The sequence below is a fragment of the Tamandua tetradactyla genome, chromosome 21, assembly GCF_023851605.1.
Source record: "Tamandua tetradactyla isolate mTamTet1 chromosome 21, mTamTet1.pri, whole genome shotgun sequence".
In the NCBI taxonomy this organism is placed as follows: Eukaryota; Metazoa; Chordata; class Mammalia; order Pilosa; family Myrmecophagidae; genus Tamandua; species Tamandua tetradactyla.
Window position 1 is genome coordinate 18,287,764 of NC_135347.1, and position 26,814 is coordinate 18,314,577.

Sequence of the window (26,814 nt, forward strand, 5' to 3'; positions counted from 1 at the left end):
TGGTGGTGTGTCTTGGTATAAGCTGAATGCTTAAGGGCTCTCTAAGCAGCTCAAGGTTGCTGTGCAGTGGAAGTTTAAGAAAGAGAACACACAGAACTCTGTGATGACACAAACCAAATTTGGTCATATCAGGATTTTAAGAAAAATGGGAGTGAATATTAAATACTCTATAGAAGATAATATATTTCTGAAGAGGGACATAACCGATTGCAGTCAAGGAAGGACTATAGATGATATGAACAAAGCCTTCTCTTTGGTCTGAGTCTTCCTGGTCGATTGCAAAAAGACATCTTTGCATGAGGATTTTGATTACAACATACCCAGAAGAAAATTCTTGTTGATTTTGTTGGACACCTGAAAATGACAGATTCCCACTCCCTCCAATAATCTTCATAAAGGATAAATCCTCATTAAATATTCTCAGTGGAATAAATGGACTTCAAATTTCCTGAGCAGAGATTTTTATTAATATTTTGGTTCCTCCTTCTTGGTTTGAGTGAATCCAAAGCCCTGTTTCACAACGGTATTTTTTGAGTTATCAAGGATCCATTAGTAGCCTCCAAATGTTATTTGTTATTATATTTGTTTTAGACAATTAGGTATTTACTACAGTTTTTAAATATGTTAAAAATTGTGTCTCCTCCCTAGTTATGCACTCCTTGAATGAAGGATCTGTCTTTTAATCCAAGAACAAGATATGGTCTGGGCATATAATAGTTCCAAATGAAAAAGGGAGTGGAAGGAGGGTGACAGAGGGAGGGAGGGGGGAGGGAGGAAGAGAGAGAGAGACAACTGGATGAAAATGAATGAAAGTGATACATTATATGCACTATAACTTGTACATTCTCTGTCTGCCAGGGATCCACAACCAGAGAAATATAGATGAAGTGTGAACATACTATGTTTATGTACTCATATGTTTATGTACTAGTAAAATTATGTGCTAGTAAAATTCTGGACTTAACAATACTATGTTGACTTTAGTTGAATACAGATAAACATGGAACCTGACTAGATCATTTTAATATCATCACTCCACTATTTAAGAGAAACTAAGCAGCAGTAACCATTAGTAACAAGATAACATTAACTAATCCAAAGCTGTCATCCTATGAAACACAGCATCATTTATATTAAACCCTTGTGATTAATAATACATGAGAAAGAAGATTCATAAAAGGAACATTTCAGGAAAATAATATCTATCATGTGCTGAGTCAAAGATGACTCCAGTTATATTCTTCATGAGAAACATAAACTGCTTTCCTTAGTCTGAGGCTATGATTTTTTTGCCCATAAAAGACCAAAATCATCTGTGTCAGAGTGTTTTGGTGAGCAGCTGGATGATATGGCACAATTCTGCATCTCTTGAAGCCTTACATCTGCTTCTGTAAGTGGGGACCAAATTGAGTATGCTTACTAAGTATATGAAGAAGTTCCCCTGAACCAAATGATGATTTGCAGCTGAATTTTCAGGCTTTCAGAAACTGGAATATTTCTTGGGTAGAAATGTAATTTCCCTTTTAAAAAAGCTTTGCATATTAGTGAAAATCTCAGAAATCTCATAATTGTTTCTACAAATTTAATGTAACAAGGACTAACAAAAATGGCAAACTAATAGCATTTCAAAATACTGAAAATTTTAAAAAGAAACTCCATCCTCCCCTTTCTGATTTATCAAGAGTGCAAAAGCAAGGCCCTTGACCAAGTAGAGCATGATTGAGATAACAGTTTTACAAATTATCACAGCTTGAAGGCAACCAAAGAATTGCATTTAAGCAAAATATTCCACTTATAAATTTCACACGTAATCTTATTTTTAAACTTCAGAGTTATAGGATTTTAGAGTGTTCGAACTAGAAGGAATTTGGAGACACTTCTGGTTTTATAGATCATGAAGTTCCTGATAATTCCATTTCCCCAGAATTTTTCCTAATGGTAGTTTTTTTATAATGAGTTTTATAACAGCATTTCAGCTAAGCTATTTTAACAGCAGATTTGTGTTTAATCATTTTAAAACAACAGTTCTTTTGCGTCAATCTTTCAGCTAAAATTGAAGTCATATAGAATAGTCTTAGGGAATTCAATATCATTTCAACAAGAAAACACAACAATTATAAACACATTCTGCACCTCATGGCAGAGTCCAAAAATATATGAAGCAAAATTAACAGATTTGAAGGGAGAAATACAAGGATAGGGAAATACTAAATTTGGGGAACACAATACAATTCTACCTCTAAATGTTCTATTGTTATATATTGAAGTGTTTGTTTTATATATATGTATACATAGGCATAAACATAGACACATACAAATGTATATGTAAAAGAACATGAAGCCTCTGGTCAGACAGTCCTGCTTTCAAATCCTAGCTCTGTCCTTTATTAACTGTGTGATCTCATGCAAATTATTGACTGGATTAGTATATGGGAGGCAACTGGATTAGTATATGGGAGGTAATTGTATTAGTTAGGGTTCTCTAGAGAAACAGAATCAACAGGAAACACTCGCAAATATAAAATTTATAAGTGTCTCACGTAACTGTGGGAACGCAGAGTCCAAAATCCGCAGGGCAGGCTGTGAAGTTGACGATTTCAATGGAAGGTTTGGACGAACTCCACAGGAAAGGCTCACCAGCCGAAACAGGAAGAGAGCTGGTCTCTTCTGAATTCTCCTTAAAAGGCTTCCGGTGATTAGATTAAGCATCACTCATTGCAGAAGACACACCCCTTGGCTGATTACAAATGGAATCAGCTGTGGATGCAGCTGACATAATCATGATTTAGTTCTATGAAATGTCCTCATAGCAACAGACAGACCAGCACTTGCACAACCAAACAGGTACCACCAATTGGCCAAGTTGATACATGAACCTGACCATCACAGTCTGCCCCTTGTCAACTTGGCAGCTATACATATCACCTTAGACCATACCTAATTTCTAAATAAAAAACAATAACAATACTCAACTGTCCTGCATATAATTGGAAACACATTAAATCTCTCCAGAATAGGGTGCAAATATTCATTCTTACAGGTAATATTCATAATTTTTATTGGGTAATATTCATTATTAAACTTGATATCTTACAACTTAAATAGTATAACATGAACAAAACAGCATTATAGTCCTCGTTTCTGTAACTGATCACATGATCAAAGTTCATATTTATCACTACCTCCTTCCACTACCCATTCCATGTTCCCTTTACCCTCAGCAAAGCACTTCAGCTGGCCGTGGTTCTTTGCCTGGTGGGGTGACCCAAACCTTCATTCCTGAAGTTTCAGAATCATTGGTAGTCCTGCCTGAATTGGGTTGTTGCAGTTTTCCATTGATTTTAATCACAGGGCACGGTAGTACTAAAAGACACCCTAGGGGATCTCCTATATTCCAAGAAAACTTTTCCTTACCTTCATTGTGTAGTTGCAGTTCTATTTCCCCCTGATAGTCAGGGTCAATCACCCCAGACAATAATATAATCCCCTTCTTGGCTTGTTGATCCAGGGGCATGAGTAGCCCAAAGTGACCAGGTGGAAGTCTTAGATTCCAGTTCGATGGAATCATTGTTGTTTCTCTTGGAGGAAGCACTCCCCGTTTTGGCCCTAAAACCTGTAGACCAGCAGAGCTCAGGGTTGCAGGGACAGAAAGCAAAAATTTTCCTGGTGGATCACTAGGGGTAATAGTGAGTGGTACCACTCCCATTTCCACCCCTTGTTCCTGGACCCATGGATTCTGGCTATGGGAGAAACAGCACCATACAGCAGATACTGATTCAGAGCATACACAGCTTCCTGGAGAACATTACCCCAGCCCTTCAAGGTATTGTCACCCAGTTGGCACCATAATTGAGTTTTCAAAAGGCCATTTCACCATTGTATCAATCCAGCTGTTCCTGGATGACGGGGAACATGGTAAGACCAAAGAATTCCATGAGCATGTGCCCATTCCCACACTTCATTTGCTGTGAAATGTGTTCCTTGATCAGAAGCAATGCTGTGTGGAATACCATGATGATGGATAAGGCATTCTGTAAGCCCATGGATGGTAGTTTTGGCAGAAGCATTGCGTGCAGGGAAAGCAAACTCGTATCCAGAGTATGTGTTTATTCCAGTTGGAACAAATCGCTGCCCCTTCCATGAAGGGAGTGGTCCAATGTAAACAGCTTGCCACCATGTAGGTTGCTGGTCACTTCCGGGAATGGTGCCATATTGGGGGCTGATTGTGAACTATGCTGCTGGCAAATTGGGCACTCAGCAGTGGCTGTAGCCAAGTCAGCCTTGGTGAGTGGAAGTCCATGTTGCTGAGCCCATACATAATCTCCATCCCTACCACCATGATCACTTTGTTCATGAGCCCATTGGAAAATGACAAGAGTTGTTGGGGAAAGGGGCCAACTGGTATCCACAGAATGGGTCATCTTATCTACTTGATTATTAAAACTTTCCTCTGCTGAAGTCACCCTCTGGTGAGCATTCACATGGGACACAAATAAGTTCATGTTTTTATCCCACTCAGGAAGGTCTATCCACATACTTCTTCCCCAGACCTTTTTGTCACCAATTTTCCAATTATGATCTTTCCAAGTCCCTGACCATCCAGCCAAACCATTAGCAACAGCCCACAAGTCAGTATACAAACACACTCTGGCCAGTTCTCCTTCCAAGCAAAATGAACAACCCAGTGCACTGCTCGATTCTGCCCACTGGAAGGATTTCCCCTCACCACTGTCCTTCAAAGACACCCCAGAAAGGGGTTGTAGTGCTGCAGCTGTCCACTTTGGGGTGGTACCCGCATATCATGCTGCACCATCTGTAAACCAGGCCTGAGTTTCCTCTTCCTTAGTCAGTTCACTGTAAGGAACTCCACAAGAGGCCATAGCTCTGGTCTGGGAAACAGAAGGTAATGTGGCAGGAGTGGAGACCATGGGCATTTGGGCCACTTCCTCATGTAATTTACTTGTGCCTTCAGGACCTGCTCTGGCCTTATCTCATATATACTATTTACATTTTACAATACAGTGCTGCTGCACACGCCCAGCTTTATGGCTTGGTGGGTCAGACAACACCCAACTCAGGCCTCATGGTAATTGGTGGCCCATGGTTAAGCGTTCAGTCTCTACTAAGGCCCAGTAGCAGGCCAAAAGCTGTTTCTCAAAAGGAGAGTAGTTATCTGCAGAAGATGGTAAGTCTTTGCTCCAAAATCCTAAGGGTCTGCATTGATTCTCCTGTAGGGGCATGCCAAAGGCTCTACACAGCATCTCTACTTGCCACTGACACTTCCAGCACCATTGGATCTGCTTGGTCATATGGCCCAAGTGGTACAGCAGCTTATACAGCAGCCTGGACCTGTCACAGAACCTCTTCTTGTTCACATCCCCACTCATAATTAGCAGCTTTTCTTGTCACTCAATAAATGGGCCAGAGAAGTACACCCAAATGAGGAATATGTTGTCGCCACAATCCAATGAGACCAACTAGGCATTGTGCCTCCTTTTGGGCGTAGGAGGGGTCAGATGCAGCAACTTATCTTTCACATTAGAAAGGATATCTTGACATGCCCCACACCACTGGACACTTGTAAATTCCACAGAGGTTGAAGGCCCCTGTATTTTCATTGGATTTATCTCCCGTGCTCTGACACGCAAATGCCTTACTAGCAAGTCTAGAGTAATTGCTACTTCCTGTTCACGAGGGCAAATCAACATGATATCATCAATATAATGGCCCAGTGTGATATCTTGTGGGAGAGAGAAATGATCAAGGTGCCTGCAGACAAGATTATGACATAGGGCTGGAGAGTCGATATACCCCTGAGGTAGGACAGTGAAAGTATATTTCTGACCTTGCCAGCTGACAGCAAACTGTTTCTGGTGGTTCTTACTAACAGCTATTGAGTAAAAAGCATTTGCCAGATCAATAGCTGAATACCAGGCACCAGGGGATGTACTGATTTGCTCAAGCAATGATACCACATCTGGAACAGCAGCTGCAATTGGAGTTACCACCTGGTTGAGTTTACGATAATCCACTGTCATACTCCAAGACCCATCTGTTTTCTGCCCAGGCCAAATAAAGTTGAATGGGGATGTGGTGGGAATCACCACCCCTGCATCCTTCAAGTCCTTAAGAGTGACAGTAATCTCTGCACTCCCTCTAGGAATCCAGTATTGCTCCTGATTTACTATTTTGCTAGTTAGGGACAGTTCTAGTGGCTTCCACTTGGACTTTCCCAGCATAATAGCCCTCATTGCATGAGTTAGAGAGCCAATGTGGGGATTCTGCCATTTGCTCAGTATATGTATACCAATTATACATTCTGAAACTGGGGAAATAACTACAGAATGAGTCCAGGGGCCCACTAGACTCACTGTGAGATGGACCTGAGCTAAAACTCCATTGATCACCTGGCCTCCATAATCCCCCACTCTGACTGGTGGACCAGAGGGATGTTTTGGGTCCTCTAGAATTAATGTCACTTCTGAGCCAGTGTCTAATAATCCCCGAAATATCTGATCATTTCCTTTTCCCCAGTGCACAGTTACCCTGGTAAAAGGCCATTGGTCTCCTTAGGGAAGGCTTGGAGGAAGATTAACAGTATAAATTTGTGGCAGTGTAACAGGGCTCTCTCTCAAAGGGACCTGGCCTCCCCTTCATTCAAGGGACTCTAGGTCTGTAAACTGTCTCAAGTCTGGAAATTAATTAAGGGGTCGTAACTCTGTGTTTTTGTAATTCAGGTTAGACTTCTGTTCACTTGACCTAGAACTCTTTTGTTTATACAGCTCCAACAAGAATTTAGTAGTCTGCCCTTCTATTGTATTTCTGGCTATCCCATGATTTACTAGCCAATGCCACAAATCTCTATGAGTCATACGATTTTGACTCCTGTTTTGAGTTTGCTGTCTATTATAATAGCCACGTCTACCCTGTCTTTGGCAATTAAGTGCAGCCACCTGGTTTCTGTCAACTCAGAATCTGGTTATCCCCATTGTGTTTAAGGATTCCAGCTCAGTGACAGCAGTTCCCACAGTAATATTTGACCTATGGAGAAGTGCAACTACAGAGCTCTTCAAGGATGATGGTGTTAGTCTCACAAATTTATTTCTCACTGCTCTGGTAAAAGGGGCATCCTCCAGACATTCCTGGGGTGTAAGAGCAGCCTTTGCATGATAAATCCAATCTAACATTTCAATCTCTCTAAGCCTCTGGATCCCCTCATCTACATTATACCAGGGCAGTTCCGGCATTTCAACCTCAGGTAATGTCGGCCACCTTTTGACCCATGTTTCAACCAACCGTCCAAGCAAACTGTTAATACCTTTTATAACCCCTCAAGCTATAACATTGAATGCAGACTCTCTGCTTAGTGGGCCCATATCAACACATTTAGCCTGATCCAGCTTTATATTCCTCCCACCATTCTCCCACACCCTTAAAATCCATTGCCACACATATTCCCCTGACTTCTGTCTATATAAATTGGAAAACTCACATAGTTATTTTGGGGTATAATGTACCTCCTTATGTGTGATACTTTGTACCTCACCTTTAGGGGTCTGTTGGGACTTTAGTCTAGTTATTGGTCTGGAAGAAATGAGGGGTGGTGGGGGTGGGTCATGAAAAGAATTAGAAATATCTTCCAAGCCATTTTCTTCAGGGCCTTCATTTGCAGTTTCATCTGGTGAAATAGGATTAATCCCTCTAGGGCTAATCCCTTCAGGAGGAGGTTGGGTGGCCAACTCCTCAAGGCAGGCTGGAGGTGGGGTGGCTATGTCCTCAGGGCAAACTATTATAGGGTTATATAGAGAAGACTCAGCATGACCTAGGGTTTCAACCTGACCCCCGATATCATTTATCAATCCATATGTCACCATCCCTTTTTTCAGGGTCCCACTCCTTTCCAATCAATGCCCTCACTTTAATGGCAGACACCATGCAACGTTGAGATTTCAGTTTACGTTGTAAAGTGCCTACTCTAACAATAATATTCTGAGTCTGATTTTCAGAGCTCTCAAGTCTATGGCTACAGGAAACAAAATTTTCCTTCAGGATACTTACAGAAACGTCTACATCTCTCAGACAGTGCTTAAGCTTCTCGTTTGAAGTCTTAAGCCCATCCCTTTAACTCCTTAAAGTAGCCAGTGTATCTAACAACAACCAGTCAACATCTCTATACCTCTTATTTCCACAAAACTCCATAAAGGGATTAGAAGAGAGAGGAGGGGTCAAGATGGCGGCTTAGCAATGTGCGCGTTTTAGTTCGTCCTCCAGAACAACTACTAAATAACCAGAAACAGTACAGAACAGCTCCCGGAGCCACGTCACTAACCAGACACACAGCGTACCCCAGTCTGGACCAGCTGGACTGGCTGCAAACCTCCCCAAAACCGTGAGTTCCCCAAGCCGTGGCAGCCGGTGCCCTGCATCCCTCCCCCACAGGCGGCTTCCCAGAGGGAAAGGAAAGGGACTCTAAACCTGGTCAAGGCAGAGGTCGCTCATTGGGCTCATGGAAAAATAAGAAAGGGGAGGAAACGGAGGTTTTAGTGGCTGTGTTTCTACAGAGACTTGGCAGCCTCTGGATTCAGCAGCGGGACTTCTTGGGCTGCAACTACCCCAGGCATAGGCAGAAACGGCCTGCTTTCAGGGCTGTCTCCCACCTGTGCCTTCCCCAGGGGAGGGATGAAGCCCAACTCATGTGGAATCCCTCCCTCAAGGAATTCAGATGCCAGGGCTTGGCAATTTGAAGCCATTAAAACCAACCTACAATCTCTCCTCCATCTCCACCATGCCCCCAGCAGGGAGAGTCTTCCAAAGTTAAAAGTGCCGCAACATCTTTTGCTGGTGCGACCTGCAGGCAGACGTGCCACATACTGGGCAGGATAAGAAAAACAGAGCCCAGAGACTTCACAGGAAAGTCTTTTAACCTGCTGGGTCTCACCCTCAGGGAAAACTGATGCAGGTGACTCTTTCCTCCTGATAGGAGGCCAGCTTGGTCTGGGAAAATCCGGCTGGAGTCTATAATACCTACGTAGACCCTCCTAGGGGTGGGGAAGGAAAAGGCACCATACAAGCAGGGCAAGAAACAAGAAAACAAGAACTGAAAAATTATTCTCTGTTAAACAAAATCTAAGCTAGAGGTTTGAAAAGAGCTGAACTGAAGGTCAAAGAACAGATAGACAACAAATTCATCTAGCAAGAAAACCCTAGGTAAGAGAAGTGAAAGCAATCTCCAGAATAAACTAATTAAGGTAATTAAATGTCTAGATGCCAGCAAAAAATAACAAATTACACCAAGAAAATTGAAGATATGGCCCAGTCAAAGGAACAAACCAATAGTTCAAATGAGATACAAGAGCTGAAACAACTAATTCACAATATACGAACAGACATGGAAAACCTCATCAGAAACCAAATCAGTGAATTGAGGGAGGATATGAAGAAGGCAAGAAATGAACAAAAAGAAGAAATGGAAAGTCTGAAAAAACAAATCACGGAACTTATGGGGATGAAAAGTACAGTAGAAGAGATGAAAAAAACAATGGAAACCTACAGTGGTAGATTTCAAGAGACAGAGGTTAGGATTAGTGAACTGGAGGATGGAACATCTGAAATCCAACAAGATACAGAACTATAGGGAAAAAATGGAAAAATATGAGCAGGGACTCAGGAAACTGAATGATAATATGAAGTGCACAAATATACGTGTTGTGGGTGTCCTGGTAGGGGAAGAGAAGGGAAAAGGAGGAGAAAAATTAATGGAAGAAATAATCACTGAAAATTTCCCAACTCTTATGAAAGACATAAAATTACAGATCCAAGAAGTACAGCGCACCCCAAAGAGAATAGATCCAAATAGACGTTCTCCAAGACACTTACTAATCAGAATGTCAGAGGTCAAAGAGAAAGAGAGGATCTTGAAAGCAGCAAGAGAAAAGCAATCCATCACATACAAGGGAAACCCAATAAGACTATGTGTAGATTTCTCAGCAGAAACCATGGAGGCGAGAAGACAGTGGGATGATATATTTAAATTACTAAAAGAGAAAAACTGCCAACCAAGAAGTCTATGTCCAGCAAAATTGCCCTTCAAAAATGAGGGAGAAATTAAAACATTTTCAGACAAAAAAAGTCACTGAGAGAATTTGTGACCAAGAGACCAGCTCTGCAAGAAATACTAAAGGGAGCACTAGAGACAGATACAAAAAGACAGAAGAGAGAGGTGTGGAGAAGAGTGTAGAAAGAAGGAAAATCAGATATGATATATAAAATACAAAAGCAAAATGGTAGAGGAAAATATTACCCAAACAGTAATAACACTAAATGTTAATGGATTGAACTCCCCAATCAAAAGACATAGACTGGCAGAATGGATTAACAAACAGGATCCTTCTATATGCTGTCTACAGGAAACACATTTTAGACCCAAAGATAAACATAGGTTGAAAATGAAAGGTTGGGAAAATATATTTCATGCAAATAACAAGCAGAAAAGAGCAGGAGTAGCTATACTAATATCCAACAAATTAGACTTCAAATGTAAAATGTTTAAAAGAGACAAAGAAGGATACTATGTACTAATAAAAGGAACAATTCAACAAGAAGACATAACAATCATAAATATTTATTCACAGAACCAGAATGCCCCAAAATACATGAGGCAAACACTGAAAAGGGAAATAGACACATCTACCATAATAGTTGGAGACTTCAATTCCCCACTATCATCAATGGACAGAACATCTAGACAGAGGATCAATAAAGAAACACAGAATTTGAATATTACAATAAATGAGCTAGACTTAACAGACATTTATAGGACATTACACCCCACAACAGCAGGATACACCTTTTTCTCAAGTGCTCATGGATCATTCTCAAAGATAGACCATATGCTGGGTCACAAAGCAAGTCTCAACAAATTTAAAGAGATTGAAATAATACAAAACACTTTTTCAGATCATAAGGGAATGAAGTTGGAAATCAATAATAGGCAAAGCGCCAGAAAATTCACAAATATGTGGAGTCTCAACAACACACTCTTAAACAACCAGTGGGTCAAGGAAGAAATTACAAGAGAAATCAGTAAATATCTCGAGGCAAATGAAAATGAAAACACAACATATCAAAACTTATGGGATGCAGCAAAGGCAGTGCTAAGAGGGAAATTTATTGCCCTAAATGCCTATATCAAAAAAGAAGGAAGGGCAAAAATTCGGGAATTAACTGTCCACTTGGAAGAACTGGAGAAAGAACAGCAAACTAACCCCAAAGCAAGCAAAAGGAAAGAAATAGCAAAGATTAGAGCAGAAATAAATGAAATTGAGAACATGAAAACAATTGAGAAAATCAATAAAACCAGAAGTTGGTTCTATGAGAAAATCAATAAGATTGATGGGCCCTTAGCAAGATTGACAAAAAGAAGAAGAGAGAGGATGCAAATAAATAAGATCAGAAATGGAAGAGGAGACATAACCACTGACCCCACAGAAATAAAGGAGGTAATAACAGGATACTATGAACAACTTTATGCAAATAAGTACAACAATGTAGATGAAATGGAAAACTTCCTAGAAAGGCATGAACAACCAACTTTGACTCAAGAAGAAATAGATGACCTCAACAAACCAATCACAAGTAAAGAAATTGAATCAGTCATTCAAAAGCTTCCCAAAAAGAAAAGTCCAGGACCAGATGGCTTCACATGTGAATTCTACCAAACATTCCAGAAAGAATTAGTACCAATCCTGCTCAAACTCTTCAAAAAAATTGAAGTGGAGGGAAAGCTACCTAATTCATTCTATGAAGCCAACATCACCCTCATACCAAAACCAGGCAAAGATATTACAAAAAAAGAAAAGTATAGACCAATCTCTCTAATGAATATAGATGCAAAAATCTTCAACAAAATTCTAGCAAATCGAATCCAGCAACACATTAAAAGAATTATACATCATGACCAAGTAGGATTCATCCCAGGTATGCAAGGATGGTTCAACATAAGAAAATCAATTAATGTAATACACCATATCAACAAATCAAAGCAGAAAAATCACATGATCATCTCAATTGATGCAGAGAAGACATTTGATAAAATTCAACATCCTTTCCTGTTGAAAACACTTCAAAGGATAGGAATACAAGGGAATTTCCTTAAAATGATAAAGGGAATATATGAAAAACCCACAGCTAATGTCGTCCTCAATGGGGAAAAACTGAAAACTTTCCCCCTAAGATCAGGAACAAGACAAGGATGTCCACTATCACCACTGTTATTCAACATTGTGTTGGAAGTTCTAGCCAGAGCAATTAGACAAGAAAAAGAAATACAAGGCATCAAAATTGGAAAGGAAGAAGTAAAACTATTACTGTTTGCAGATGATATGATACTATATGTCGAAAACCCTGAAAAATCCACAGAAAACTGCTGGCGCTAATAAACGAGTACAGCAAAGTGGCAGGTTACAAGATCAACATTCAAAAATCTGTAGTGTTTCTATACACTAGTAATGAATAATCTGAGGGGGAAATCAAGAAACGAATTCCATTTACAATTGCAACTAAAAGAATAAAATACTTAGGAATAAATTTAACTAAACAGACAAAAGGCCTATACAAAGAAAACTACAAGAAACTGTTAAAAGAAATCACAGAAGACCTAAATAGATGGAAGGGCATACCGTGTTCATGGAATGGAAGTCTAAATATAGTTATGATGTCAATTCTACCTAAATTAATTTACAGATTCAATGCAATACCAATCAAAATCCCAACAACTTACTTTTCAGAAATAGAAAAACCAATATGCAAATTTATCTGGAAGAGCCGGGTGCCCCGAATTGCTAAAAGTATCTTGAGGGAAAAAAACAAAGTTGGAGGTCTCACGCTGCTTGACTTTAAGGCATCCTATGAAGCTTCAGTGGTCAAAACAGCATGGTACTGGCATAAAGATAGATATATTGACCAATGGAATCGAATAGAGTGTTCAGATACAGACTCTCTTATCTATGGACATTTGATCTTTGATAAGGCAGTCAAGCCAACTCACCTGGGACAGAACAGTCTCTTCAATAAATGGTGCCTAGAGAACTGGATATCCATATGCAAAAGAAAGAAAGAGGACCCGTATCTCACACCCCATACAAAAGTTAACTCAAAATGGATCAAAGATCTAAACATCAGGTCTAAGACCATAGAACAGTTAGAGGAAAATGTAAGGAAATATCTTATAATTGCAAGGAGATGGCAACAGACAAAATGTCCATCAACAGACGAGTGGCTAAACAAACTGTGGTATATATGTACGATTCAATATTATGCAGCTTTAAGACAGAATAAACTTATGAAGTATGTAACAACATGGATGGACCTTGAGAACATTATGCTGAGTGAGACTAGCCAAAAACTAAAGGACAAATACTGTATGGTCTCATTGATATGAACTGACATTAGTGAATACACTTGGAATATTTTGTTCATAACAGAAACCATCAAGAGATAGAAATAGGTTGGTGTTGGTATTGGGAGATCTGCACATCCCACACTGGTGCAACTGTTTGCCAGCTAAATTAAAAAAATTGCTGGTGCCAGGAAAGATTCAGCACATTCTCTGCACCGGAAACCTTTGCACCAAAGAAAGTTATGACTATCTCAAGACTCTGGCTGGTGACGTTCATATTGTGAGAGGAGATTTCGATGAGAATTTAAATTATCCAGAACAGAAAGTTGTTACTGTTGGACGTTCCAAATCGGTTTGATCCATGGACATCAAGTTATTCCATGGGGAGATATGGCCAGCTTAGCCCTGTTGCAGAGGCAGTTTGATGTGGACATTCTTGTCTCGGGACATACACACAAATTTGAAGCATTTGAGCATGAAAATAAATTCTACATTAACCCAGGTTCTGCCACTGGAGCATATAATGCCTTGGAAACAAACATTATTCCTTCGTTCGTGTTGATGGATATACAGGCTTCTACGGTTGTCACTTACGTGTATCAGCTAATTGGAAATGATGTGAAAGTAGAACGAATTGAATACAAAAAATCCTAAAGCCAAACAAAAAAAAAAAACCTCCATAAACATGTCAAAAACATTATCCCCCAGAGCCTGGCTTTGTACAAGTGAAGGATTAGGAGAATTGAATGGTGGTATTTTGACTATCTCTTTTGCCAACTCACTCCATGGATTGGGAGTGTCATTCTGATTATGGGAATCAGAGTTCTTAGTGCCTTTGAGTCCAGTCAGAGTAGAGAACCATTCAAAAAACCGATTTTTAAGATTTTGTTTCTTAAGAACCACTCCTGGTACCAAGGTATATTAGTTAGGGTGCTCTAGAGAAACAGAATCAACAGGAAACACTCGCAAATATAAAATTTATAAAAGTGTCTCACGTAACCATGGGAACACAGTGTCCAAAATCTGTACATCAGGCTGTGAAGTTGACGAATCCGATGGAGGTGTCTGGATGAACTCCACAGGAGAGGCTTGCTGGCAGAAGTAAGAAGAGAGCCTTTCCCTTCTGAATCCTCCTTAAAAGGCTTCCAGTGATTAGATTAAGCATCACTCATTGCAGAAGACACTCCTCTTTCTGATTACAAATGGAATCACCTGTGGATGCTGCTGACATAATCATGATTTAATTCTGTGAAATGTCCTCATCTCAACAGAGAGACCAGCACTTGCACAACCAGACAAACAGGTACCGCCACTTGGCCAAGTTGACACATAAACCTGACCATGACAGCAACTTTCAGCAGATAATAGTGAACTACTTTGCACTATCCTCTGTGCTTGTGTTCTTGATTATCTAACCATAAGATTTTTCTTTCTAACTTTATGCCTTTTTACCCTTTTAACTCTTCAGGGGACAGTAAAGGAATTACCACTGGAGTTTTTAAGGCACTGACATTTTGGTGCAAATTGAAGCAAATTCAGGCAAATGAACAAGTGGCAAATTTTCTTGAAACTGTCTTAACTTCAGCTTTTTAGTGTGCACATTCTCAAAATTTTTAGAAAAAGTCTCACGTGTCTTCTTGATCAGAGAGTCAAATTCTCACTGTTTTATTATGATGCCTCTGAAAATCACAAAAGTACAAACTTACAATGTTTTTTAAAAAAAGGGTTAGGACACATTTTTCAGTTCTACAAGGTGTTTAATTTAGAATGAAAAGACGCCATCAATACCAAAACCAAAATGACCTGAAGTTAAGAAAGCTAGCATTTTGAAAAAGGAAATATAATGATAAATATGTAAGTGAATATATGTGTGTGGGGTGGGGAGGAAACTTTTTTTCTATCCTGTGTTTAGACAATATGTCACTGCTGGGATTTGGCAGATTAACGGGCACATGAGTGGTTCAAAACCATTTGTGGAATAAATTAATCACCGCAAAGAATTACAAGGTGGTTTAGGGACAGTTTAGGTTCCATTTTTACAAACTGTTCTGCCTAAAGAGCCATCAAGTTCCTAGGAAAGAGCAGATTTATGGGATAGAGGAAGGAAAATGAGTCTGTTGCAAAAATCAATGAAGTAGCCAATGAAGCCAAGAAATTCAGGGAAGTCAAGGAGAGAAGGACTAACCAGTCTCCACTGGATCTGGGAATTCCAGAGAGATATGACAGGCTGATGGTTAAGAGATCAGAGTTTCTTGAGCTGGACTTTATGGGTTCGAATCCCAGTTCCACTGCTTACACTGTGTAAGTAATCAGATGACTTCACCTTTTTTCCACCTCAGTTTTTCATCTGCGAAGTGAGGATACTGATCATACCTACCCCACAGAATTGATTTAAGGACTATCTGAGCTAACAGTGCCAGACACACAGTGAGTGCTTATTTCAAATGCAACTTCCAGGAAACGGGAGCGTTTGGGGCGGGGCAGGGATACTGCACTCTAGTCATGATTTTGGCAGTCTAATCAGTGACAGAAACTAGAGCTCTGATCTTCAGTGACTCCTTTCATTTATTCTACCTTTATTCCCTCATCTGTCTAAGGGGTATAATACAATCTGTTCCTCATGGTTTAGAGTTCCTATAAAGATAAATGAGGGGTATATTGAAAGATCTTAAATTTGAAAAAGAAAGTACAACAAAAATGTGCAATATTGTTATTGTTAAACCCAGATACCTTCATTAATCCTTAGAGTCTATTTCCCTGAATCCCAGGGGACTACACTATCTGATTATCTGCAGTTTCTTGCAGGGAATTACTTTCTTGCATATCAACACAAGGGGAGGAGGTAAATTACCCTCAACATTTGCAAAGAAGAATCTCATCCTCATGGCAAAAAAATCTATTTTCCAATCACCTGTTTTTCTCTTTGGACAACCTCTTCTTTCCATCTCTGCCTCTGAAATGAAGTAGTACCACTTCCTGTTGTCACAAAGCAGTGCACCTTCACAGGCTTGCCCCAAACCAGAACCCAGGATACCTCACTCTCTATGGAATCCTAGCATCTAAGGATGAAAAAATCTCACTGTAATGGGCAGAACTTGGCTCAGTTGTCAAGGTTTTGAGTTAATTTCAAAAGAAGATTCGGTGTATAGAAAGTATCAGGGGATATTTAAGTCTAGAAACAGTTTTTGTTCATCTACCTTATGAATGATAAGGCAAGCAAGGTCTTCCTATAAGAGAAAAATATATATTTTATCAGTTTCTTAAAGCACATTTCTGCACTTTACCAGTGTTATGGAAAGCACCCATTTATTTTTTAATCAATTTTCAAACAGATTTTTCACAGGGAGAAAAGTCATTTATCTTTGTTAAAGAAAATCAGTTATATACATATGCATACACACACACACACACACACACAGTGGGGTTTTAAAATAATTCTCATTTACTCATTTACTTGTTTTAGAACAGTATTAACCACCAATGTTATTTTTAAAGTTTTACACCACCATACAAATTAATTTTAAGGCAAAAAAGTGGCAAATTTTCAAATGTATTTCATGTAGGTTTTTTTTTTTTTATGTAGTTTGTTTTGTATGGTAGGATAATCTTCCTTTGAGACATTCTTTCCTTTTATCTCTTTGTTTCTACACCTGGCATCCTTGTTTTTCACCTCCAGGAGGGCTAACTTGACTTTTCCAGGAATTTTCAATTATTTCCAGATGGGTAAAATACAAGATTGAGAGAACCATGATTTCTAAATGTCCCTCATCTCTTACGTTTATCATTTTTAAATGTAAAATTCATCCTATTTTATAGGGACATAGGTTATGTCCCTATAACCTATGTCCCTATAAAATGTATAAAAAATATAACATATTTTTTTCCACTCTCATTGCCAATGTCCCCAGTGGCAGTAGCTCACTGCAGTTCTTGGTATTTTGCATTCCTTTCCGAGACTTACTGAATTCTCAAATATGCAGGCACTGTTCCGAACATATTCTGTAGTGTGGGTTTCTCAGTGAAGTGGAGAATCCCTCTCATCTGTGCTGCCTTATGCAGCTGTGTAAATAAAGCTGGAAACTTGTGAGTGGACAGGGTAAATTGTAAATAGGTTTCCATTCCCTTATGTGTTTTGGAATGATGTTCCGAGAACCACAGATCAGCCTTCATGACTGCAGCTTTTGTACATAAATTTAATATGACTTCTAGGTTTGAGCAAAGCCTTGCCCTTGGTAGATACATAAAGTCTTCAGTTCCAGGCTCTTTCTTACACAATCCGATTTACAATATCCTAAAACTCATAACAAACAGAAATGTTATAAACCCTTTTCTCTTCTGAATGTTTGGTTCAAGGAAGGGAAACATGAGGTAAAGGGAGATGGTTATAAGAAAGTCACTCAAACTGGCTGTTGGAACTTTGAGGGTGTAGGTTCTACACTCAACAGATAGGAAACGGAACTCATTATCACCCCTTTCCCCTCCCAAATCCACCCCACTCTTCTGCTTGTATTTTCTATTTCAGGAAAGACCATTGTCATCTAAGCAATAGCAAAGCCAGACATCTAGGGTCATCTTAGACTCTTTTACCCAGCTCACACTCCATTCAACCCCTATAAGTCTTCTGGTTAATGTAACTTGACTCCCCCCTCCTCTCCTTTCCCTTGGCCTCTACCTTAATTTGGGCCATTCACAATTACTCACCTGGATCACTATTAATTGTCTCCTAATTGGTCTCACTTCTCCCTACACAAATCCATCCTCCAAACCACTCTCAGAATAATCTTTCTGGGGAAAAAAATATGACCATGTCACCTTTGGATTAAATTTTTTCAATAGTTTACATTGCTTTAAGGAGAGACATCAAATGCCTTAGCTCAAACATTGTCAAGCAATATAATTTTCTCCTTTCAGTCTGATTGGTTGAACTTAGGTCACAAGCTTGTCCTTAGCCCATTGTCAGAACCAAGCAATTTAATGTACTCTTTGGCTAAAATAATTAAGATCTACTCTATGGTTACCTTCCCTGGATCATTTGGAGTGTATGGAAGAGAGATGGAGAACAGGACAAAATCAAGGTTTCACTATAAAGAGGAAGAGATAAGAGACAAAGGATGCTGGGAAGGCAACCTACACTGTCTACTACAAGCCATTCCCTGAAGGAATTTTTAGTCTAGTGGTGAAGGTGGAAAATAAGGCCAAAGAGATGGTTCAGTGTTATAAGCACAGGATGTGCTTTGAGTACAAAGGTGCCTTTCTAAATTGGGCCAGGGGTTCAAAGAAAGTTTCCTAAAGGAGGTGATGCATAAATTGAATTTGTTAAGAATAAGTGAGAGTTAGCAAGTTGAAAAAGAGGGTAAATGGCATTCAGGCAGCAGGGACGGCAAGTGAAAAGGCCCGAGAGTCACGTGGGGTGTGACTCATTGCAGAGCTGCTCGTCATTCAGTCTGACCAAAAAGAAAAATAGAGATGAGGCTACAAAGAGACGTAGGAGCAGATTATGAAATGTCTTATATGTTTTATTTTATAAAACTACTGATAACACTTATTGCTTCATGTATGTAGCACTAATTACAGGCCAAACATAGACAATTTTACACTATAAAACACTCTGATACTATGGCATAAACCTCAGTTTGAAGATGAAGAATCTGGGACTAAAAGGTTAAATAACTTATTCAATGTCTCATGGAGCTGGCTCTAACAGCTTTCTGCACAGCCTCTCACTCAGAGCTCAAACTCACGAAACTTGTTACCCCAAGCAACAACACACACTGAAAACAAACAAAATTTCACAAATACATATTAGAGAGACATTTGGGTATATCAGGATATATTGGAGAATGAAGTTCCTAAGGGAGATTGAAAACCCAGAATCTAAATATATCTGGTCTTTTGACCAAATCCTCTGATGGGCTCTTCTTTGGTATCCTAGTCAGAGATGGAATAAAAGATCTGCTTGTGGCTCAAGAGTTCTTATTTTCTTAAAAGTCAACATAAGAGGGGTGGGCCATGGTGGCTCAGCAGACAGAGTTCTCGCCTGCCATGCCAGAGACCCAGGTTTGATTCCTGGTGCCTGCCCATGCGGAAAAAAAAAAAAAAAAGTCAACCTGAGGGGGTGCAAGGGTAGTTCAGTGGTAGAATTCTCACCTGTTATGCCGGAGGCCTGAGTTCGATACCCAGCCCTTGCACTACCCTCCACCCCCCCCTGCAAAAAATAGTGCTGCAATAATAGGATAGTCACATGGAAAAAGAATGAAATTTGACTCCTACCATACGGCACCCCCCCCCAAAAAAAAGTCAACATAACCTGGATGTCTCTAAATGTCAGTCAGACGTCTTTGCCCATGATCTGCCCTGCCTCTGTCTGGAATACCCCTATTTTCTTTTTTTCAATTTGCTAACTCTTGCTCATTCATCACAAATTCAGTTCATGCATCACCTCCTTTAAGAATTTCCTTTGAGTGGCTGGAAGGAAGTACCTGAAACTTTTGAGCTGTGTTCCAGTAGCCTTGATTCTTGAAGATGATTGTATAAAGGCATAGCTTTTACAACGTGACTATGTGATTGTGAAAACTTTGTGTCTGATGCTCCTTATATCCAGGGTATGGACAGATGAGTAAAAACGTATGGATAAATAAATAAATAATAGGGGGGACAAAGAGCAAAAATAAATTGGGTAGATGGAATCACAAGTGGTCAGTGAGGGGGAGGGGTAAGGGGTATGGGATGTGTGAGTTTTTTCTATTTATTTCTTTTTCTGGAGTGATGCAAATGTTCTAAAAATTATCATGGTGATGAACATACAACTATGTGATGATATTGTGAGCCACTGATTGTACGCCATATATGGACTGTAGTATGTATGTGAAGATTTGTCAATAAAAAACATTTTTAAAGAAAGAATTTCCTTTGAACCCTTGGTCTTGTTTAGAAAGCAGCCTTTCTGCTCACAAGGAACTCTAGCATTTTTCTTATTCCAAGCCACTGTAACTTTGTCTGTCTGCCCAGCTCCTTACTCTAAATAATAAATTCCTTGAAGATAAGGACATCGCCTACTTCCTTTTCCTCTTTCCTAAGAAAACCCTGATTTTGTTCAGTTCTCTGCTCTAAACAGACCATATGACTAAAGAGAAGCCACCCCTTTCCCACCTCAAGGGAAGAATCTGATTGTCTAAGCCAGTGATTCTCAACCATCTAAATATCCTTCAATACATGTGAGAGCCCCACAAATAAGTATCTGGCTCAAAATGACAACGCTGAAGTGGAGACATCCTGGTTAAAGCCAGTATTCGAACGGTGTTGCTCCCTAACTGCTAATCTTCTAGGGATGAAAAATGTGCCCTAAGTTATTAATCAGACTGAAGCAAAGGGCTGATATTCCATGATCGGGAGAGAAATGGACAATAAGACTAGAAGTTAGACTATGGTTACATTGAGGTGAGTTTTGAATGAAAAGCTCAGTAGTGACCTTAATCTTTTGATAGGGCAGGAGACACCATGATTACAAAGGTATTTTAGGAGCGTGGATCTGCCACACAAGCAGTAGGACAGATCAGAGGGGCCGGAGTATGGCAGGCAGGAGGGCTGTGGACAGCTACTGCTACAGTTTCTCAGTGGACTGACAGGTGTGAGCTACTTTACACCCCCAATGGTTAGCATAGCTCCCTACATCTAGAATGGCCTGAGTCACGTTTCTTGAATAGTTGGAGTGTTAACACTGCCTGGAATACAACAAGTAAAGAGACCAGTGTTCTTATTTTCTTAAAAATGAATGTCACGTGAATGTCTGTGGTTACAATGAAGAAAGGGAGACATCCAATAAATCCCAAACGTCCCTGTGTTGAGGTTATATCTTAGGGAAGTTTTGCTTAAACCCTCAAACCAGTGGGAGCGTGTGTTTCCTTGCAGAAGCACCTTTTAAAAATACCTTCCTGTGATAGATTTCTGGTAGTCTTCAACGTGGCCGTGCCTCCTTGGGTTTCTCTTCCAGCCTTCCACCAAGGTGACTACTGTTGAAGGTGCCATGCTGAGCTGCCCTTACCAGCCTGCTGGGGCTAGAATCAGGAGCCTCCAGGCCTCTGCAACTCCCAGCAGCTTACTTCCCAGACCTTCCTTCCTTCACTTCCCTGGGAAGTGAACACTTAGCCCCAAAGGTATCAGCAAGATTTGTTGAGTTTTGTCTCTTCCCTTTGTTCCTGGCAATGGCCCCAAGATAAATTTTTTGCAGGAAAACGACTGGGATGTTTCGGATTAATTCAAAGAAGCTCCTAGTGGGCTCTCTAAATATCACACCTAGTGGCAATTTAAAAGGTATTTGCTACTGCAGTGGCTTTTGTAGAGTGAAAAAGGTAAAGGTGAGCTATATAGTCCTAACAACGGCTTATTGAGAATTTAATTTATACAAATTTGTTCTTTCAGAATTATGAGTGTAAAAATACTGCTTTGAAGGTTTGCTGTTTCTGTACACAATATGCTTAAATCAAAAACAGACATTCTGTAACTATATGTTTAAGAAATTAGTTATGTGAGTTCTTTCTCCTAATTTTCTTTGTTAAAATAGAAAGCATTGCTTTCAATGGTTAAAGGCAAAATGTGGATGGCAAATTTAGGAGACATTATAACCCCTTCTATTTTTCTCTTGGCAAAGCGATTTAATTAGGAAATGATCTTCCCCGTTAACATCTTGCAGTTACCATAAAATGATATTCTGCGCTATTGGCCACAAAGCCAATTTGTTCGAGTTTGTATCAAAATTTAGTGTCATTCTATTACTATGAAAAGAGAGATTTTAAAAATAAAACTCAAACTTAAAAAATCAGAAATGGCAAAGCACTTTCTTTCAAGCGAGTCCTAATTTTTTTTGAAGTACGATTTCAGAGGGGCAAGAATTGGGGACCGTGTTAAACCCTGAGGAAAGGAAAAAGGAAGCGCCAGAAAGGGTGTCTTGGACTGACCTTGCCAGGCCGCAGCTCTGCTTGTATGCGTTGTGTGTGCACGTGTGTGCACTAGCGTGTGAGCGCGCGCGAGTGTTGTGTGTGTGTGTGTGTGTGTGTGCTGCCACAGCGCCTTTCGGGGCCGGCCTACGGGGGTACTCCCTGCCCTGGGCTTCCCCGCGGGCGGGGGCCGACCCCGGGACGTGTGCAAACGCGTGCGGCGCCGGCTCTTTGTGTGTTGTCTGTGTGCGGCCCCGCGCCGCCGTGAGCACCATTTTCTGCTTCGCTCAAGACAGGCACATAAAAGGAAAGGCGGCTGCCGCCCGTCGCCGTCCTCGTTCCCTCAGATGCCCTCTGCTGCAGGTTTATTATTACAGTATGGCTGCGCCGCCTATCCCCGCGGCCCTGGCGGGCCGCCGGGCTGTGCAGCGCCCTGGCCGACTTCACGCCTGGCGCGGCCCCAGACCGCCTCCTCCGCCTCCTTATTTGTCTGAAAAGCAACCGCACGTCGAGGCGGAGAGGTCCGGCGGGGCGGGAGAGGCAGGCACCGGGTGTGCGCTTGCCCTGCTCCCGGGGCGGGGCCGGGGAGGCGCGCCCAGCTGCAGGCCCGCTTTGTCCCCCGAGGGTCCCGGCGCAGCGCGGTGCGGACGGCGCGGCGGGGCTCCCGGGGTGAGGGGTGCCCGGGCGCGCGCGCGGGTTGGCGCCTAGCCTGCGGGGCCCCGAGCCGCCGATTCCTGCCGAGTAGGCAGTCTGGCTCCGCGGCGGCTGCACCGTGGCAGCTAGGCTGGGGCGCTGGCACCGCGCCAGCCCCATCAGAATTAGCTCATTGTTCGCTAGCAGCAGCAGCAGCAGCAGAGAGAGAGAGAGACAAGGAGTAGAGGGACATTCTTAGAGAAAGACACACACACACTCACACACACTTGGAGAGAGCGAACGAGGCAGGGAGACCTTCCCCTCCTTTTTTCCAAGGCTGCACTTCTTGGAAGTGGAGCTGGTTTGGGTTTTGTTTCCCTCCCCCTCTTCCCTCCTCTTCCTCCACCCCTTTCCCCTCCCCCTTCCTTCCCCCCTCCCCCAGCTGTCTTTCTAGCATGATGCCCTTTTTCATCCACATTTGTGTTTCAGGTGTAGAGAGGAGAGAGAGTGAACAGGGAGCGGGGCTTTTGTCTGTAAGTATATGCCATTCCCATCCCCGGCCGGGAGCGCTGCTTTCTCTTTTGTGTCGATTCCTTGCCGTTGCTCTTAGCTGGACCCTTCAACCCTGCAGAGTTCATGCTTCTTCCCTCTAAATTGTAAAGAGCTGAAGCGTGTACCTTGGAGAAATTCTGGCATTTTGTTCCTGCTGCGTTAAGGCTAGAATTTAACTTGGGCTTTTTCTGTTGCACAAGTTGAGAGGGAGAATGGAATTCTTTGGGGGGAAGGGGTGGGGTTTTTTGCTTGTTGGTGTGGCTAATTTTTTTCTTCTTGTTCATAAAGCATTGTTAGGAACTGTTTTGTCTTTTTGCATTAAATGCACTTTGGTGCATGCAAGCTCCCCCCGCCCCCCCTTCTTGTGAAATGAATTTGTGTCCTTCCATTCTTACACTTAATTACTCTTTGAACGCTGCTGCCGAGGGTCTTTTCGTGCATTCGATCTTGCAACACTTTTTTCTGCATTTTCTTATGAAGGAGCTAAACTTTGTCAGGGGGTGGGGGGATGTTAAAAATAAATGACTGCTTTTATTCTTGGTGATGATAATAACCTGATTTGCATTTATATGTCTATAATAACATCATAGGAATACTCTGAGAGCTTATGATACCCTTTTTGAGAACTTTTGGTTTCTCCATTCATCTTAATTTTTGTCATAACTTATGTTAACAAAAGAACTGTGTTCTTATGACATAAAGACTGAGAGGAAAATCACTGCAGCATGTATATGTTTACTTGGTTTAGGGAGAAGGACGTTATGGTGTATATTCCTGACGGTTCCTGACTCCCCCCCTCCCCGCCCCCACCGTGTAGGTTTTTTTTTTTTTTTAAACACGGAAGGTTATGTAATGCAGTGCCATTTCCAAAAATATCCACTCTGAGGCATTACACTACACGGTGGAAGGCTGATTCCTATTCTGCTGTCTTGATTGCAAATATACTGCCAGTAGTATGTCTGGGAACAAAGAGCAGCCAGAAAACAATCTATTTTTATCACTTGGTTCTACTTTTAAGTTGCTAAACCGTTTGAACTCGTGCAATTTAAAGATGAACCAAACACTAAGAATAGCCCGGGACTCTGCAAAGCCAGGTAGCAGGGATTCCTTTGTCCCTTATCTAAGCCTATAGAGGACTTAGAAAGCTCTTTCAGAAACCCCAGTGATTGCAATGATTTGCATATAACTTATTTTAACTATAGAAAATGATGATTTGTCTGTAACTTCTAAGGAGGCGATTTGTCTACTGTATTTAAACATATTTTGCAGGTTGGTCTCCTTGGACTGAAGAGAGGGAGGGTGCAAGCCCAAGACTATTAAGATTCTCAAAATGGTAAGAATTGGTCATCAGAGGAAATTCTCAGTAGCTTCTTAATCAGTGTTTATTACATATAAATATCAACCACCCACCATCCCTCCTCAACCCTTCATTGTTCCTATCCCATCTGACCTTTAAAAGCTTCAATCTCCAGCATGTAGGGGCTTTGCAACATAACAGTTTATGTGAATTGGATGTGGTGAATTAGATCTTTTTATTTTCAGTCGTTTTGAATAGAAAACTGAAATTCCTCTTTCGGAAGTGAAGATTTATTTAACTCAAACAACAGAAACCATTCTGTTCTTTAAGAAGAGTGACGTGTTGTGACATGCATGGAAGAGGTGACAGCTTTAGGGCTCAAACAAAGCAATATGTTTTATATTAGACTTGGCCAGAACTTATCTGAACATTAGGAACTATGCAACTGATCAAACAGCTATTGTGTCTGTTATGCTTAGGAGCAGATATGTGAAAAACATGGACTTTTATATTAATGTACCCTGCCTATTGTGTTTTAAATATAATTAATGTTAAATTTTTTTTTTTGCTGATTTATTTGTTCATTTATGGGAAACATCCGTTCACTTTTAGAAGACAAGTTTATTAACCTCCTAAATGAAAGTGTGACTATTTCTGACGAGGTTTATGATCCACAGAGAAGACAGTTTAGTATTTGAATACTGATTAAAGAAGAAACAGAATACACATTAAACCAGCTGAATTGTCTTTAAAAAGTTTCCTTTTTGGAAATAAAGTTCAACGGAAAAATATAATAGAAATGTCATAAAACTTTTCAGTTAAGTACAGTATGTCCTAATGCAGATGTTTCTACTCTTTAAAATACTCGTTGCCACTTTCAATGTGTGATTTCCAAATTTAGTTTTAGTTTTTCTTTTAAATGAGGGTGGAATTTAATGAATCAAAATTGAATCTGATATGCTTGATGTTCTCTTTGAGAACAACCCAAGTATAAGGTTCCAAGGAGAAAAATGAATCAGAGGCAACTAAATGAGTTCAGTTTGAATTTTATTAACAAGTAATCTTTTTATTTTTTTCATGTTCCTCACCTTTTATTTCAACAGGTGGGTGACAGGACACCAAATGCAATAGATTCTTGCAGGGGCTTAGTTTGATGATAATCAGATTAACAAACTTGAGGTAGGGGTGAGGGTCATAAAATTAAGCTAATCAGTGGGTTTGGTGCAAATGGTTCTTAACTTCCTATTAAATACCTAATTAGCTATTTTCATAGAGTCATAGGATGGTGATAAAATGGACTGCTGTACAGTATTTTTGTCTATTTAATGATCTTTTTTTACTGTGATTACAAGGTCACATTACCTTGCCTTCTAGCTCTCAACCCTAGAGCCTTACCTCCTCTGTGACATCATGGAGAAACCATGTTGTTTCACATATGTTGTAATGTCAGGTGACCAGTTTAGTTAAACATAAATATGACCACTGACCCTGCCAAAAATAGTCCTTTAGATCAAGCTCAAAGAGCAGGATCATATTTCTGTAGTAGTGAGTGGAATGAGCTTTGTAGAAGGCAAGCATGCATGCCAAAACTGAGAATGAGAGTTGGAACCATTTGAATGCAGAAAAGCAAATGCAAATTAATTATTATATGTTAATTTCTTACAATTGTCATGTATGTATGGTGGCAGAATGGGAAATCACTATTTGTTGCTTTTGGAAGGATCTTTACTCATGAAAATATCTCCCAACTTTTTGGTGATCCTTTCATCAAGATGTCAGTCCCTTTTGGCACAAGCCCCATTGACTGAAATGCAACCACTGACAGTTATTGTCTGTGGGTGATTCCAAGTAACTTTCTAGCAATTCTCTTATTCTGGGAGGTCTGAGCTCTTAAAAGTCTTTCACGTGTCGATATAAAAAAGTTTTCCTTTTTTTTTTTTTTTTAATGATAACTAATACCAGAGTTGCCTTACACCCCCTTTCTCCTTTTTTGATACAAAGGA

General features: G+C 40.5%; 1 protein-coding gene and 1 pseudogene across 12 annotated transcripts in view; both read left to right on the forward strand.

Moving 5' to 3' along the window:
• LOC143665163 (vacuolar protein sorting-associated protein 29 pseudogene) overlaps positions 1 to 14,050 on the forward strand; it is a 50,947-nt pseudogene extending 36,897 nt beyond the window's left edge.
• Positions 14,051 to 22,530: 8,480 nt separating this feature from the next.
• NREP (neuronal regeneration related protein) overlaps positions 22,531 to 26,814 on the forward strand; it is a 29,370-nt gene continuing 25,086 nt past the window's right edge. The window contains exons 1-3 of one of the 12 annotated variants that reach the window (XM_077138984.1): positions 22,615 to 22,692; positions 23,452 to 23,495; positions 24,784 to 24,847. Coding sequence is in view for 5 of the 12 variants with exons in the window: in XM_077138980.1 (XP_076995095.1) it covers positions 22,677 to 22,692; positions 23,452 to 23,495 (60 nt within the window). In the remaining 7 variants the exon portion in view is untranslated. The other 11 variants (XM_077138992.1, XM_077138986.1, XM_077138989.1 and 8 more) reach the window with 11 other exon arrangements.